Here is a 17,068-nt window from a genome sequence, read left to right on the forward strand (position 1 = left end):
TTCTCTAGCGTCAGATTTTCTAGAAAAATGGCAAAGCGGGAGATTTATTCACCTTAATGCAAATTTGTATTCATAACTTTATAGATTAAAAGTAAATGCACTTGCATAGATACAAATGTATGAAACCACGGAATGTGAATGTATCAATCCACTCCCTTTGTTGTGTGTATAGCTAATTTGGCCAGTTCAGATACACTTTTATTGTTCAGTACTTATATACTTTGCCTTGGCCTGTTCCCACAACCCCTCTTTTTAGTGTAGTTAGGTGTAAAAAAAAAGCAGCAATATGAAGTTCCTCTATGTTCTAAGTGTATGTAGTGAAACTCTTCTGTATTCAAGAGATACCACCAGACAAATGGTACAAAGGGACAAATACTCCCTGTTTTTGTGTAAATAACGCAAGCCTATTGAATTTAGCAGTTGTCAGCTATTAGATGAGCTTATAAGGTAATTATGTGCATTACCACTAGAGGGCAGTGTTTCACCCCTTATTATTTTGAAACATTCATTGTTTTTACTATACAGCTTTATTGAACAGCTTATTTGCAATTGGTTTTCATTTTTTATTATTTGTGGCTTTTGAGTTATTTAGCTTTTTATTCAGCAGCTCTCCAGTCTGCAATTTCAGCAATCTGGTTACTAGGGTACAAATTACCCCAGCAACCATGCACTGATGGACAACAGAGAACCTGAATAGAAAGATGAGCAATAAAAAGTAGCAATGACATATTTCTAACCTTTCAGAGCATTGCTTTTTTAGATGGGGTCAGTGACCCCCTTTTGAAAACTGGGAAGAGTCGGAAGAAAAAGGCAATTAATTAGAAAAAAAACTATAAAAAAATGAAGACCAATTGAAAAGTTGCTTGGAATTGGCAATTCTATAATATACTAAAATTTAACTTAAAGGTGAACCACTTCTTTAAAATTTGTTTCCTAAAATGAACATGTAGGTTTCTAAAAGCTGACAATTTATATTTAAATTTGGCAGGTGGCTTTTTTTGCTTTTCATTGGGGGTGCCAAATGCATGAAGCAGCAGGGTACAATAGTGTAAGTGCAACAGGTACAATACATCGTTTTGGAACTCTTTCCACATACAACTGAATATACAAAGATTGTACTTTTAGAAGTGACCTGTAAGTATAAAAGGCATTTTATAACAGAGCAGCAGCAGCTGAGCTTACCTATTTCCTGACAAGAAGACACAATGTTGGTGAGCACAGTGACCCCATGAGCAGCAATGCCCGGTTGCTATGGTAGCTGCACTCCTGTGCAAGTTTTATCAGATCTGAATACCTTGCTGCATTTTCCTTTGTGCCTAAAAGATAGAAAATCTTCTGATTAGCAAAAGCAACAAAAAAAAGGGGGGCATGACCAAAAATCTCCCCAAACATTCAGTTACAAAGGGCAAAAAACAAGCTTTGAATGGTCTAGGGCAGTGCTGTCCAACTGGCGTCGCACGTCCCCCCATAGCGTGGCCCCCATATGAAAGTCTGCCTGCTGTGACTGCTTACCTTGTGTGAGCTTTAAAAGGCACCAGTACGGAGATTAACTGGCCCCTGCATTGTTTACATCTCAAATTCAGACTGTAAACTCCTTTAAACAGTAAACTTAGAGTCCTGATAGGTTTCCCTGTCTCCTGCTCTATTCTGCCTGCCCTATGCTCCCTGTGTGTGCCATACTCTGCCTGCCCCACGCTCCTTGTGTGTGACATACTCTGTCTGCTCTATGCTCCCTGTGTGTGTGCCATACTACATCTTCCATATTCTCCCTGTGTGTGCCATACTCTGCCTGCCCTATGCTCCCTGTGTGTGCCATACTCTGCCTGCCCTATGCTCCCTGTGTGTGCGCAATACTCTGCCTGTCCTATGTTCCCTGTATGTGCCATACTGTGCCTGCTCTATGCTCCATGTATGTGTCATACTCTGCCTGCTCTATGCTCCATGTATGTGTCATACTCTGCCTGCCCTATGCGTGTCATACTCTGCCCGCCCTATGCCCCGGGTGTGTGCCATACTCTGCCTGCCCTATGCTCCGGGTGTGTGCTATACTCTGCCTGCCCTACACTCCCTGTGTGTGCCATACTCTGCCTGTCCTATGCTCCCTGTGCGACTTGAGCCTGGTAGGGTTTGTTAGCATTTTGAAATAGTTTTTAGGGGGCACTAAGGTGTTTAATCATGGACTGGTGGGATGGGGGGTCTGCTGTGTTAACCACAGGGGGGAGGAGGCATATGGATTTAAGGAAATGTTGTAATATGTCTTACAATTTGTGCATATGAGTGATATCCCTGCAGTGAGCACCAACCATTTGGTTTTTTGGTGTGCTACCACCATGAATGTGAACATGGTCTAAAAAGTTATTTTGGAACATGGGTGTGGAAACAGGGAGTGGCCAGTGCTTACAATATCGGCCCCAACCACATAGGCCAGAAAATTTCCAGCCATCTGTAGAACATTAGTTGGACAGCACTGGACTAGGGCAAGTAAAACAATAAAATCAAACATTTAATTGGTTGTTGTGGATTGCCTAAATTGTGCTAATCCACCTCTAAGCATTATGCAGTGCAAAAAGCAATTCCGTCTGGCAAACTTGGCCTGCTTGCATGGACTATAGCAGGGTGACTGTTACCCCAATATTTCTATATATCTGTGACCTTGTTATGAGCTAAGGTGGCCCAGCCTGAAGGCCAGTTAGGGTGAAGTTGGGGCGAGTGCTTATTTGTACCCTGGGTACCCCTGGAACTATAGCAGGGTGACTGTTACCCCAATGTTTCTATATATCTGTAACCTTGTTATGAGCTAAGGGGGCCCAGCCTGAAGGCCAGTTAGGGGAAGATTTGGGGTGATTGCTTATTTGTACCCTGGGCACCCCTGGAACTATAGCAGGGTGACTGTTACCCCAATATTTCTATATATCTGTAACCGTGTTGGTATGGGGCCCCAGCCTGAAGGCCAGTTAGGGTGAAGTTGGCGTCAGTGCCGATTTACTGCCTATAGCAGATGGCAAAGTTTCGGTTTATCTATAACTATCTTAAGAGTGGCCTGATCAAATTCTGGATTGCTTTATTCAAGTTGGATATGATAAGATACATTACCTTACATTCTGAATACACAAAGCCATTGCATTCTATTGTTTTAACCACCTCTTGGATATAAATACCTTGGGGGGGTGGAGGAGAGTTGCATTTGCCAGACAGGATTTGGAACAACTTGCCTTAGGGGTTTTTTTGCTACTATTCTAGAAAAGATGAATTTAATATACACTGACCATTAACCAATGCAGCTGTATTATTTGGCTACTAGCTTTTCCATGCAAATAGCCTGGGACACGTTTGCAAATTGTGGTGCTAATTGATAGACACTGACGTGCAAAGCGTATTTCTTTGATGTTTTGGAGCATATCATATACCCATAAGTATTTATAGATATCAAATATATAACACTTATTTATAGGTTTTTTTTTTTTTTTTTTTTTTATTTGCTCAAGACACAACATACTATGTGAATTACCTGTTTGGGTATATCCACCAAGGAGGATGCTGCTAGCAAGGTGAAGGTGTGCAAAGTCACAATAACCATCTTGGTAGAAGGATATGATGCTACCAATTGCTGAAGAAGCTGTCGACTGTTGGAGGCCATCATTGCATCATGGTGCATGTGTTGGAGAATAGGTATCAGCTTTAATTTCAGATCTACCTGAGTAGCCAGTCCTGAAACATGAATATACAGAAAAAAATGGCAATTAATAACATTTGGATAATAACAAATGTATTCTTTCTGCAAGCAATAAGATGACCAGTTGCAACTGAGGACATTAAAAAAGTACAGGTTTTCTACAGGGATGGATGTCCACAGCTACACCCAGGTCTGGACTGGGGTTTGAAATAGGCATGAGGCCCAAACAGCCTCAAAAGCCCAATAGCTAGAGACTGTCTATGCCATCTTATAGTTTAAGTGTAAAACTAAAAACATTTTATTGAAAAATCCATTCTACCCTGCACTAATAATAGATTTACCCTGCATAAAGTTTATTATTATTAATGCGTAATTAAAAAAAATACTGTGAGAAAACACTGCTTCCTGTCTACTGAAAAACAGGCGACAGGCAGGGTAGAACGGATTTTTTAATAAATTTTTTTTAGTGTTACAGTTCCTTTAAGGCCCCCATACAACGGCAGATATATGTGGACAACTGATAAAGTTGGCAGCTTATTGCCCGGTGTATGGGGCCCTCCTATGGGCTTCCCTGATCAATATCTGGCAGAAAGTTGGCCAGATGTCAATCGGCCAGGCTTAAATTTCCCGTTGAATCGGGCACCGCATCAGTTCGTCGATGTGGTCTTCAATCTGACTGCCCATTATGATCCGATCATTGGGCCTAGGGCCCACGATCGCATCAGCCCAATATCTCCCACCTTTACAGCAGTAAAGGTGGGCCCCCCTTAAAAGATTTTTTAAAAATTGGTGGTCAGGGCCCCCCTACAATTTTAAAAAAAATTGGTGACCAGGGCCCCCATATTAGTTAAAAGAAAAACATTTGCATCAGGGCCATACAAGTTAAAAAAAATTGGGCCCCCAAAGAATATTTTTTTTAAAAATAAAACATTGGCCCCAGGGCCCCCCTAACACATTGGTGGCCAGGGGGATTAAAAAAAAAACAAAAAAAAAAACACAAATTGGTGTGGAGTAGAATTGAACTCGTGGCTTCAGGACTTCAACTTCACCTCCTTTCGTGACTTTGGGTCTTTTCGCAGCTTCAGGACTTAAATTTCAGCTGTTTTCATGGCTTCGGTACTCTTCGCCGCTTCGGGACTTCGGCTTTTCAGCACTTCCGCATTTCAGCTGATCGTGACAGTGTGACTGCACATACATCTGCTTTTCTGGTGACCTTTTTGCCCGATTGGCCATCTAACTTGGCCAAATTGAGCTGATCATATCGTTTGGCTCTAGGGCTAATAATCTGATCATAATAGATATTTGCATGCACGCCTGGAGAGGCTGCAACAATGTGGTACCTGCCCGACAGGATTTCCAAACCTGCCCAGTAGATATTCTTTTGTGCAAATCAGAATCTAAACATGTTTTGATGCAAAAGTTACGCAAACATGGTTTGTGTTTTTATGGTATTTCCATTGAGATCATTGGAAGGGGAGGTGACATGGTTTTACTTTCTACATGTAATAAAACAATTAAGGGGTGTGTGTAGTAGTGCACACAGGGGTAATGAAAAAAACAACTGAACCAGGATTCAGTGTGGGTGTCACAGGCGGAGCAATGTTTTGGTTTTGCCCAGTGAAACAAGAATTTTATAACCCCTTCCAGAAATCAAACGGTGAATCTCACACAAATAAAATCAAGCCCTAATCACAGAGTCATGCCGTTTCTTTAGTGAAGCTATAACATGGCTAATTTTCAATCAAATAGAGCAATATGGTCATTCTGCAGCTTTGACAATTAGCACAGGACTGCAGACAAGTGTCCTCATGACGGCAGCTGTGCAGATATATGTCTAGTAAACATAACAGAGTACGCCCCCCACTGTGAAGCAGCCTTTGTGGTTATTAACCCTGTTGCTGCCTTTGAATGAATAAAATGCCATAGAAATTGGTGGAGGACATGGTTAAAAGACCAGTAACATCAAAAAATAAATGTTTTAAATAATTCGTAAACACCAAGACAAATTAAACTTTTAAAACGCAAAGCCTTTATTAAGAAATAACTTACCGAAACTCCATTTCCACTCCTCTTCAGAAAAGGCGACAGGGCGACCATTCATCCTGCGGTGCTCGATTTCTCCTCCCTGGATATTCTACTGACAGCATGTGAAGGAGGCTGAGGCTCAGCTCTCAGGCTCTGGGCAGGGATGGCTGAAGCTGTACGAGTGTTGCCTGACGGAGCAGGGTTTGTAGTGGGATTCGTGCTGGCTGTAACGCTGATGTCACTTACTGAGCTTAGGGACCCGCTCACAATATACAGTACACATAGAATAGAAATGTCACAATATAAGGCTGATTAGTAATTAATACAGATAATTACCACATGGCAGCACAGAAACCAGTGCAATTAGCATCAGAATTTAATAATGAGCCCTGTAGCATCAGCTTATATTACAGCCAGGGAAGCTCATTTTCTGCTGGATAATTAGTGACGACCCCTAAGCTTAGCTTCTCAACAGCTGCTCAGAGCCCACTGAGCATGTGAGTGTCACAGACACTTTCTAAGTTGGTGACTCCCTGTGAGAAGTTTGATGTCCTGGATCATTGCTGCTATTAACAAGCTGAAACATTAAGCTGGTGCAATAGGTTCAGTATATCAAACGTGGCAATTTTAGTCCTATTAATTTTAAGGGTTTAGTTCTCCTTTAATGAAACCCAGAGTCTTCTGCTCAGCAGGGACAAAGATAAGAAATGTATCAACTAAATGTATCAATTTAGAACAGTTTACAGGATCGGCGACCCCCCCTCCCAGATCTGCTTTAGAAGGTGAAAAATGATACTTTACACTTCAATATTAGAAAAGCTGTCACAAATAGAAGATAGAAAGTAATTGGAAAAAGTCATTATTTCTGGTGAACTATCTGAAACCAACTGAACTGAAAAAAGTGTTGGAAGGTAAACAAACCTCTTTAATAGAATAAAGTAGCACTTTGTTGATATGCCAGTCTCCCTTGAAGGAAGCTGGTCATGAGTTGCTCACTGGATTTGTTTGGGGTGATCCACGTTGGGAAAATAAAGGTATACAGTACCTCAAAGAAGTTACTGCTCTATATTCTTGGCCAGAACATCCAGGTCACACCAAGGACCCCAAACGTTATAGAATTGAATGTTAGACCCTCTGTTTTGATAGGTCGGCTTATATAGGGGAATCATTCTAATTTCTTCCAATCCTTTACTGTGGGGATGCTGTGCCCATCCAATGCATAACAACTGCTTTTTTTGTCATAGATTAGCAGTATTCTAAAGAGTAATGTAGAGTATCTCTGCGGGATATAATCCAATACACTATACCTCCCAACTGTCCCTTTTTCCGACGGACAGTCCCTCTTTTGACAGCTCAACCCGCAGTCCCTCATTTGTACTGGAAAGTCCCTATTTTCTCTGCACTGAACAGCCAGAAAAAGAAAGAGTTTCTCACTTAATTGGCTTTTAGCAGAGAGCACAGAACATCCAACAGGTGCAAATAAGATACTTTGTAACAATTTTGAGACACAAAAAACTAGATAAGGAGAAATATTTTCAACCTTTAATAACCTGCCAAATTTTGTAAAATGAACATGGTAATTAGGAGGTGTGGCCACAGAAAGGGGCATGGTCCAAAAATAAATCGCTGTCCCTCTTTTTACTTCCAAAATGTTGGGAGGTATGATACACACAAAAGGCATGTTGCTGGAGCAACCACTCTTGGGAAGGCCAGGTTGATTGTGGAAACAGTTATTTGTTGAACTCTAAAGCTGCCCATAGATGTTGAGATTTTTAAAAGATCAGATCCTCATCGTGAGACCACGATTTTCTCGGAACGATCGTACGAATTGACCATCAACTAAAAAGACCAATTTGGCAGGAAAACAAAGGGGAGCTGCCTGCTTGGCCCTGCAAACATAGATACATTGCACTGGGACCGACAAAGATTTTTTGACCTGGCCGATCAATTTCCTGACAGATGTCGGCTGAAAAATCGTAAGATGTACGATCTTGCGAATACCACTAACCGCACGAAAATTTCGAAGGATTGGTCGGACTTCTCTGAAAATTGGTCGTTCGGCAAGAAGAATCGTCGTGTCTATGTAGAGCTTAATACACGTGCTAGGAAAGAGAAGCCCCCCCCAACAAAGATCTATTAGATCTGTCAATCAAAATCTAACTCCCGCCTCCTGCATGAAGAGAAGAGACAATAAAGTGTTAGTGAAGTGTATTTAAAAGTAAAATAATTATTGGAGAAACCCAGGCACGTTTCAGGGGCTGCTGCCGCCTGAGGCAGCAGCCCCAATGCCGCCCCTCCTCCTGCTCCGCTCTTCTAACAGCGTCGGAGCGGGTGGAGGAGGGGCCGCATCGCTAGAGCAGTGAGCGCTATTGCGCTCGCTGCGCTAGAAGAGCCGAATTTCCGTTTTAAAAAACGGAAATTCGGCTCTTAAAGTTACCAGAGGCGGCTTTTTGCCGCCCCTGGTAACTGGCCGTTCCGTGCCGCCTGAGGCAAGATTCTCACCTTGCCTCATGGCCGGAGCGGCCCTGGAGAAACCTACAGAATTTTTAATTGATCCTATTTAGAAAGTTTCTCAGTTCGGGATAATGAAGTTTGAATTAAATTTTCATTCTGATAGTTCCCCTTTAAACCCAGCCCCATGAGGGTATTTAGGAGCAGGTTAACGAGGCCACAGAGAAGCTCACAGTGTGACAGACAGGCTGTTATTACACTATTGTCGCATTATCACTACAGTTCCATGGCCTCTATTAGCGATACATTTGTCCAGCTCCATTAGCGCTGAGTTGGTATCCAGCTCCCAGGGGCGTAACTATAGAGGAAGCAGACCCTGCGGCTGCAGGGGGGCCCAGGAGGCTCTAGTTCATATACAATTTCAATAAATATTGATAAAACAGGACAACCTCTGGATATGTTGGGGGCCCTAGAATTAATTTGCTGTGGGGCCCAGTAACATATAGTTATGCCGGCTGCTCCCCGTGCCCAGCATCTGCCAAGAAAGCCCTAGTGGCAGCTCCGCTAGACGCCATGTTAGTCCCCTGCCAAATTCCTTCCTTGCTCACTAAAAAAACATCCCATTCAGGCTACGAGGCCGCCATGACAGATCACTGCGCATGCGTATTCCAGCAGGCGACGCTCCTAATCTCCCATAATGCACGAGCTAAAACGTCTCCGAGCCTCTCATTGGTCATAACAAGACTTTGGCGCGCGTCCCATCCCCGTAGTGCACTGCGCGCCTACCCTACTCCGACCAATCAGGAGCGCGGAAAGATTTCGCGGGAGATTCTTCTCTTGGCGCTTTAGGTTTTGCGGGAGGTTTGTTCCTTTGGGCCACAGGCTGCGTGAGGAGAAGGAGTGTCGGAGCGGAACTATCACTTACGGCTGGTGAGGGGGGTTTGCTCGCAGTTAGGAGTTGGATTTGCATCTGCTGTTGAGAACTCATTCAATCCCAGCCATGTTGTTTCGCTCTGTGGTAACCAAACCTCGCTTTGGCTGCGGCCACAACGGTGAGTATCAGAGAGAGTTGCTTCCCCGTTACATAGATCAGGGTTGTCCGGTGTAATTTTCCAAACCAGCCAAAGTCAGCTACAAAACCAGCCCAAAACTGAGCCAAGAGGCACTTTAAAACCAATCCCAAAATATGTGCAGTGAAAAAAAGTCTAAAAATAGATGAATATATGTAAAAATACGCCTTTTATCAAATTGTCACTGTTTTACACGTTTTTCCATGAAGTAAAATGGGACAGATTCCGTGATGTAACTACAGAGGGGCCCCAGGAGGTATAGGGGCCCCATAAGACCCTAATTCATATACAGTTTCCATAAATATTGGTAAAACAGCTCAACCTCTAGACATTTTGCTGGCCAGAAGATTTTTTTTGACCTGAAATTGAGGAAAGTAACTGACTGAAGTACAGAGCCTAAAATCTGGTAACTCCCGGCTTCTACGCAAGTCAGTCCCATTGCATGCTGGGTATTGTAGTCTTACGTTAAACTTGGCAGTTGGCAAACTGTTAAACAAAAACTACATTACCCAACATGCATTGGGAAACGCAGGCTCGGCACATTAGGGCAAGACAATATTTGTCTGGTTTTCAAAGCACAAATGAGCCAAAGGCCCAAAAAAATAGCCCAAATCCATACCTTGGCTAGTTTGCACTTTCAGGCTTTAAATTAGTAGCCCAATTTGGCTGCCAATCTTGCAACCCTGACATAGATTAGTCTTTGGCCCCACCTCCCCTGCTTAGTGTTTTATAGAAATACTATATATCTGTATATGTATATATGTGTGTATAGAGAGAGAGTCAGTGTGTGTGTGTGTGTGTGTGTATATATATATATATATATATATATATATTTATTTTTTCCAAAAAAGAACCAGCAGCACCAGGATATTTTTCAAAATCAAAAAGCGTGTATTTAGAGAAGACATGCTTCACTAAATACACGCTTTTTGGTTTTGAAAAATATCCCGGTGTTGCTTTGGAAAATATATGTAAGGTTTACCCGTGCAACTAGGTGAGGTTTGGAAGCAGTGTGTGTGTATGTGTATATATGTATATATATATATGTATATATATATGTATATATATATATATATATATATATATATATATATATATATATATATATATATATATATATATATATATATATATATATATATATATATATTATGGGCATTTGTGTCTTGCTAATATTTCTCTCTCTTTTTCTCTCATTTCCACACAGGTGCCCCTTTTACCTCTCCCCTCCAGTCTCTGCTACAGTGTTATCAGTGTGTCAAACAAGACGAGCATATTTCATATGGGGATTTGGGTAGGGCTGTGCCACCTTTTGGATGTGCCTTTAGTACAGGTAATTACTGTCAAGTTTGTCATCAATTAATAATTACTGTCTCTCAATGAACAATACAAAAAATATATAGGTGATCTGCTGTATTTGCTGGGTTATAACCGTTTTCAGGAAACTTTTCATGGTTGAACAGGGCAACTGTATTGTTTGCCATGACCTGCATTCCTGTGTGCTTATAGTGCTCTCCTTCCTTGCCCTGAGCACTTTCCTTCCTGGCCTGCTATGTGGCGGTTGGCAGTGTTTGCTATGGGTAAATAAAAGAGATGGTGTGACAGCTGGAGGTATTCTGCTTTTACGCACCAACAGATCCATTAAAGGGGAACTCCACACAAACGTAACTTAAGCTTTTTGAAAAGTAAACATAATTTCGAGCAACTTTGCAATATACATCAATTAAAAAATATGCAGACTTTTTATGTGTTTTAATGGTTTGGAACAGTTCCCTAAGCATAGCCCTCTGCTCTCCTGCTGAGCTGTCTTACTACTGTAACTTTGTATAAACAGCCATCTGTCCTCAGCCTGCATCCTCCAAACCCCACAATTCCCTGTACAAGTGATTTCAATAAGGAAAAGAACATCATAGTGCAATGCATTGTGGGTTATGTAGTTCCTGCATGATGTCTGTAAGCTGTGGAGAAGTTGTTACAATTTGTAACATCAGTGTTTAGTCCCTCCTTCCCTGCCAGGATTTTAAATGATGCGGAAAGAGAAGAACTGTTAAACAGCTGAATTTCAGCATAGAAAATTAAAAGTATTCATACTTTTTAAAGAAACAGGTATATGTGATGGGTATATTAGGGGTTTCTGCAATGTCGGACTGGGACACCAGGGGCCCACCCAAAAACCTTAGACCAGGAGCCCACCCTCAGTACTATTATTCTTCCTCTACTAACTCAACCTCACTCAACCTCTCTTAGTCTCTTTTCTTTACATACTATAATGTTATTCCATCTATTTAGCCTCTTTGTTCACATACAAATAGGGCATGGCCATGAAATAGGCCAAATGTTTAGAAGCAGGGGGGACACTTGGGCCCACCGGGAGTTTTCCTGGTATCCCTGTGGGCCAGTCAGACTCTGGGTTTCTGTGTTATGTGGGCCTCTTTATCACATTTTGGTTTGGAAGCCAGAATTCCCCTTTAAGGGAAAATGCAACTAAAAATCACAATTAACACTCCATTTGCACCAGCTAAAAATACACATTTAGTGGTTGACACATGACGTGTTTAGTCCCTCCTTCACAGTGATAATTTCAAATGATGCAGAAAGAGAACTGTTAAACAGCTGGATTTCAGCATAAAAAATGTCATTTATTCATGCTTTTTAATGAAACGGGTAACTGTGATGGGTATATTAGGGGTTTCTGTGTTATGTGGCCTCTTTATGAAATTGTGGGTTGGAAGCAGGAGTTCCCCTTTACAAAAAAATAAATAAGTTGTTGGGGGCCACATGGTGCATTGCCGAAGTGCAAAAGTCCTACCCACTTCTGTAAAACCTCTTCGCGTGTTGATGAAAAAACAAATAGGTTGCCTTTTTTTTTTTTTTTTTTCATCCTTTATTTTTTCTGGAGAGAAGAATGAAAAATACTCACAGCTCAGGATTAACCGTACTTTACCAATATTAGTGATAAAATATTTCCTCCTTTATTTCATCCATTTGGAAAAATTAAACTGTTGACAAAGGTGCAGTGCAAAATACATGTATGGGACCTGTTATCCAGAATGCGACCTGGGGTTTTCCAGATAACAGATCTTTCTGATCTTCATACCTTAAGTCTACAAAATCATTTTAAATATAATGTAAACCCAATAGGCTGGTTTTGTTCCAATAAGGATTATTTCTTAGTTGGGATCAAGTACAAGCTTCTGTTTTATTATTACAGAGAAAAAGGAAATCATTCTTTAAAATTTGAATTATTTAATTATAATGGAGTCTATGGGAGACGGGCTTTCCGTAATTCAGAGCCTTCTGGATAACAGATCCCATACCTGTATTACAAAGTACTGAAGAGTTTTGTGACCCATAATGGTCACTTCCTCAGAACAGTGAGCCCATTGATCTTAAGACACCGATCAATTATATGTAGAAAAAAAACCTGACTATGAAATCGTATCAACCTGTGTTTTCCTGTGATTGCAGTCCCGGGCATGTCTCATGTCCTTGCAGTTGCCAATGAAGAAGGCATAGTCAGATTGTATGATACAGAGTGCGGTGATATGCAAAGGCTTGTTGTGAAAGGTAAGACCTCTGGTTCTGCCCAAGTAGTCCTTGTCTGTAACACCTGATGGCACATGTACAAGTTCAATTATTCTTTGGTTTCTACTTAATGTTTCCTTTATCATTTCCTAGAATTCATGGCTCACACTAATGCTGTTTTTGACATTGCCTGGGTACCTGGGGAACACAAGCTAGTAAGTTGGAATTCCATCTGTCCCCGTGTCTCATCTGTTTTGTCCAGTTACACTGTATATGTGGTCTTTTTACTAACTTACAACTTTGCATTGTTTCTCTTTTCAATCCTACTTTTTTTTTTTTTTTTTAATTTGGTAGAGCAGACCGATTATTAACGAATAACTCTTAAAATATAGATCTGCTAGAGTTAATCTTTGTCTCTGCAATATTTCTGGTGCTGTACAGTATATTTCTGTATCTTGCTCCAGATCCTTAAAGTTTATTTTAAGTGTTAAAGCTTTACTTTCCTACAACCACAAGATGCATAATGTCGAATATCTTTAAAGGAGAACTAAACCCTAAAAATGCCATGTTATATATACTGAACGTATTGCACCACCCTAAAGTTTCAGTTTGTCAATAGCAGCAATGATCCAGGACTTCAAACTTGTCACAGGGGGTCACCATCTTGGAAAGTGTCTGTGACACTCACATGCTCAGTGGGCTCTGATTGGCTGTTGAGAAGCTAAGCTTAGGGCTCGTCACTAATTATCCAGCAGAAAATGAGCTTCCCTGGCTGTAATTTAAGATGATGCTACAGGTTTGCTGATTATTAAATTCTGATGTTAATTGCACTGGTTTCTGTGCTGCCATGTTGTAATTATCTGTATTAATTACCAATCAGCCTTATATTGTGACATTTCTATTCTATGTGTACTGTATATTGTGAGTGGGTCCCTAAGCTCAGTAACTGACAGCAGCACAGAGCATGTGCAGTGAATCAGCAGAAAAAAAGCTGGGCAGCTACTGGGGCATCTTTGTAAACACAGATCTTTACTGCTAAAGGGCTGTGGTTGCCTTGGGCTGGTACAGAAGCCCTAAATATAATGTACAACATTTCAAGCCAACTTCTTTAGTTAAGCTTGAATTCTCCTTTAAAAATTCCCTTCTAGATTCAAGTGACTTTTTTTCACTTGTTTAAAACCTGGGTGCTGGACATTTTCTGCCTGTTCGGATTGTCAGTGCTGTTCCTCATTTCAAATCAGGTCTCAGAATTTGCACTATACACGGAGTTGTAGCCAAGCATATGTAGACCACAGACTGAGCAGCACTGTTTATATCTCCTGTCTGGAGGGAAAAGATAAACAAAGTGACTCCATTAATTGCATTAACATTGAACTTCATGGTGACTGGACTTGTTAGTTAGTGGTTCATTACATCTATTTCATATTTTCCTATGGGAAAGTAAACTGATAAAGCTTTATTGGTTAATTTAAGCAGTGTGTGTTTGTTGACTTCAAGCTACAGGATAATGTTATTACGTTACGTAATACAGTTTAGTACATGCATTTTCTGCTTTATTTCTTCTGCAATCCGCAGTCCTACGTTTCTTGGGCTGTTGTATAATCATGGTATGTGACCTGTTATCCAGAATGCTAGAGACCTGGGGGTCCTTCATTAATCTTGATCACCATAAATCATGTCTACTAAAAAATCATTTACAATTTAAATAAATCCAACAGGATTGTTTTGCCTCTAATAAGGATTAATTATATTTTAGTCGGGATCAAGAACAATGTGCTGTTTTAGTTTTACACAGAAAAAGGAAATTCTCATAAATTTAAATTTTTGTTATAAATGGTAGATGGAGTTCCCCCAATTTAGAACTGTAAGCAAGTCCCTAATATTCCCACTCTCCCTGACTTGTAGGTTACAGCTTCAGGGGACCAGACTGCAAAGCTGTGGGATGTGAAGGCTGGGGAGCTTATTGGAGAGTGTAAAGGACACCAGTGCAGCTTGAAGTCTGTTGCCTTCTCAAAGTTTGAAAGAGGTAATTTGCAAGCTTTGCCAGTAGTTGCACCAAAACTATCTTTGTTAATATTGTATTTTCTTTAGCTGTTAAGGTCACCTTCTCGCATTGAGCTGATTATCATATGCTCCATGTAGAACAAATATTATGAATATCTGCTATTGCAAATATTCCAACTGTCTTGTATACATTGCTATAATTTGGTCAGTGTAGTAAGCTTTTTGCTGTACAATTAAACTCTTGTTTTACTCTAGCTGTGTTCAGTACTGGCGGGAGAGATGGAAATATCATGGTGTGGGACACAAGATGCAATAAGAAAGGTATGGTTAAAATCTTTATGCCTTATATAGCTACTGGAAATATGTGGGCAATGGGAGTTTGTGGGTAAAAAGTTATAACTGCTTAGCCTTAAAGGAGAAACAAACCCCTTATTAAAAAAAAAAAAAAAAAACATCCCACATAGACCTCCCCCCCCAGCTTAGCTGCTACCCTGGGCAAATACCCCTAACTTTTTACTTCCCCCTCAGTGCAGATTCAGGGATCGGAGTTCACGGCAGCCATCTTCCTCGTCTTCTCTGAGAATGAGACCGGTGTGGCGGCGCATGCGCAGTTGGAGCAATTTCCTGGTCTGTTACAACTGCGCATGTGCTGAAATGGACAGAACTTGCCAAAGCGCCAGAAGAAGATACGAAGACCCAGAAGATGGCTGCCGTGAACTCCAATCCCTGAATCTGCACCGAGGGTTAAGTTAAAAGTTAGGAGCATTTGCCTGGGCTAGCAATTGGTCTGGGGGAGAAGAGGGAGGGGGCAGGGTTTTTTTAATAAGGGGTTTCTTTCTTCTTTAAACAAAGCTTCAGTTTACCAGAGAATGCACAACGTCCACTGCATATTGGTAGCATCTGAAGCTAATTTTGTGTTTGTGTGGCTTTAAAGGCCTTGTTTTTAAAGAATGCTAATACATTTGAATGCATACATAGTGTACCTGCAATACAGAAACTGGGTTAACATTGGAAGTCTTTTTTTACAAGATGGTTTTTATAGGCAAGTGAACCAGATCACCGGTGCCCATAATGCCATTGACAAGCAGACCCCATCCAAAGTGAAGAAAAGGAAACCTTCCATCAGAGGCCTTGCTCCTTCAGTGGTAATAAATCTTGTAATTATGTCTTTGTTCTAAGCACCGGTATACTGACATGCATGTGAGTAGGGATGCACCAAATCCGCTATTTGGCATTCCGCCGAATCCTTCATAAGCAAATAAGGGGTGGGAAAGGAAAAAGTGGGGGGGAAATTATGATTTACATATGTAAATTAGGTTTAGTATTCGGTTCTGCCAGGCACATGGATTCGGCAGAATCAGGCTGGAAAAGGCCGAATACCCAACCAAATCCTGAATTCCCTACATTTGAGCTATACATGTCACTTGACAGACACACAGCTGGAAATGTTAATTGATCAGCTTTTAAACTCACAGCTTCTAGACATTATGGGGTTATTTATTAAAGGTCAAGTTGTGTTCTTCCCCAAAAATTAGTTTTTTGTGAGTAGTTTCACTAACAATTCTAATTCTTTTTGGATAAAACGAACGAATATTTTGAGATTTTTTTATGCTCGAAGTTGCTAAAAGTCAGAATCTGAAAATACTCTGGCTAAAAGCTGTCGAGGTCATGTAGAAGTCAATGGCAGAGGTCCTTTGAACCATTTGAAGATGTTTTTTGTCTTCATGATATTTGTTTTTTTACAGTGGTTTTCACTCACTCAATTAATTCAAAGTTTTTTAGCCTATAATTCAATCCATTCGAGGAATTCGAGTATTTCCCCCAATTGCGTTCAGTCAAGTTTTTTATGTTTAGGTTTTTTCATAAATTAGAAATATTTGAAATGTGAGAAAAAAACGCACAAGCTTGACATTTGATAAATAACCCCCTATCTCTAAATTGATTAGAGCAGTTTTACTGGACTGATAACTAAAGCATTAAAGGGGTTGTCCACCTCTAAATTAACTTTTAGTATGATTTAGAGAGTGATATTTTGACTCAGTTTGCAATTGGTTTTAATTTTTTACCTTATTACCCTAGCAACCATGCATTGATTTCAATAAAAGACTCAAATATGATTAGGAGAGGCCTGAATAGAAAGATGAGGCATACAAAGTAGCAATTTACAGAACATTTGTTTTTTTTTTTTTTAAAAGGTAAGTTTTATTTCCTTTTGAACACAACATACAGACACACAGTACAAACTGTTGAGCAAACTGACACAAGGAAGGTACATAGCAGAAGTAGAAAACCAAATTGGACTCTATGCATAACAGGTAGG

At 40.6% G+C, this 17,068-nt stretch overlaps 1 protein-coding gene across 1 annotated transcript in view; it reads left to right on the plus strand.

Annotated features, from left to right (window-relative positions):
• The first annotated feature begins 8,888 nt into the window (after positions 1 to 8,888).
• The window catches only part of dtl.L (denticleless E3 ubiquitin protein ligase homolog L homeolog), a 44,958-nt gene continuing 36,778 nt past the window's right edge, over positions 8,889 to 17,068 (plus strand). The window contains 7 exon segments of the mRNA NM_001092140.1: positions 8,889 to 9,201; positions 10,427 to 10,552; positions 12,688 to 12,786; positions 12,898 to 12,959; positions 14,650 to 14,770; positions 15,004 to 15,069; positions 15,778 to 15,893. Coding sequence (NP_001085609.1) covers positions 9,150 to 9,201; positions 10,427 to 10,552; positions 12,688 to 12,786; positions 12,898 to 12,959; positions 14,650 to 14,770; positions 15,004 to 15,069; positions 15,778 to 15,893 — 642 coding nt within the window. The 5' untranslated portion in view covers positions 8,889 to 9,149.

The sequence above is a fragment of the Xenopus laevis genome, chromosome 5L (assembly GCF_017654675.1).
Source record: "Xenopus laevis strain J_2021 chromosome 5L, Xenopus_laevis_v10.1, whole genome shotgun sequence".
NCBI lineage: Eukaryota > Metazoa > Chordata > Amphibia > Anura > Pipidae > Xenopus > Xenopus laevis.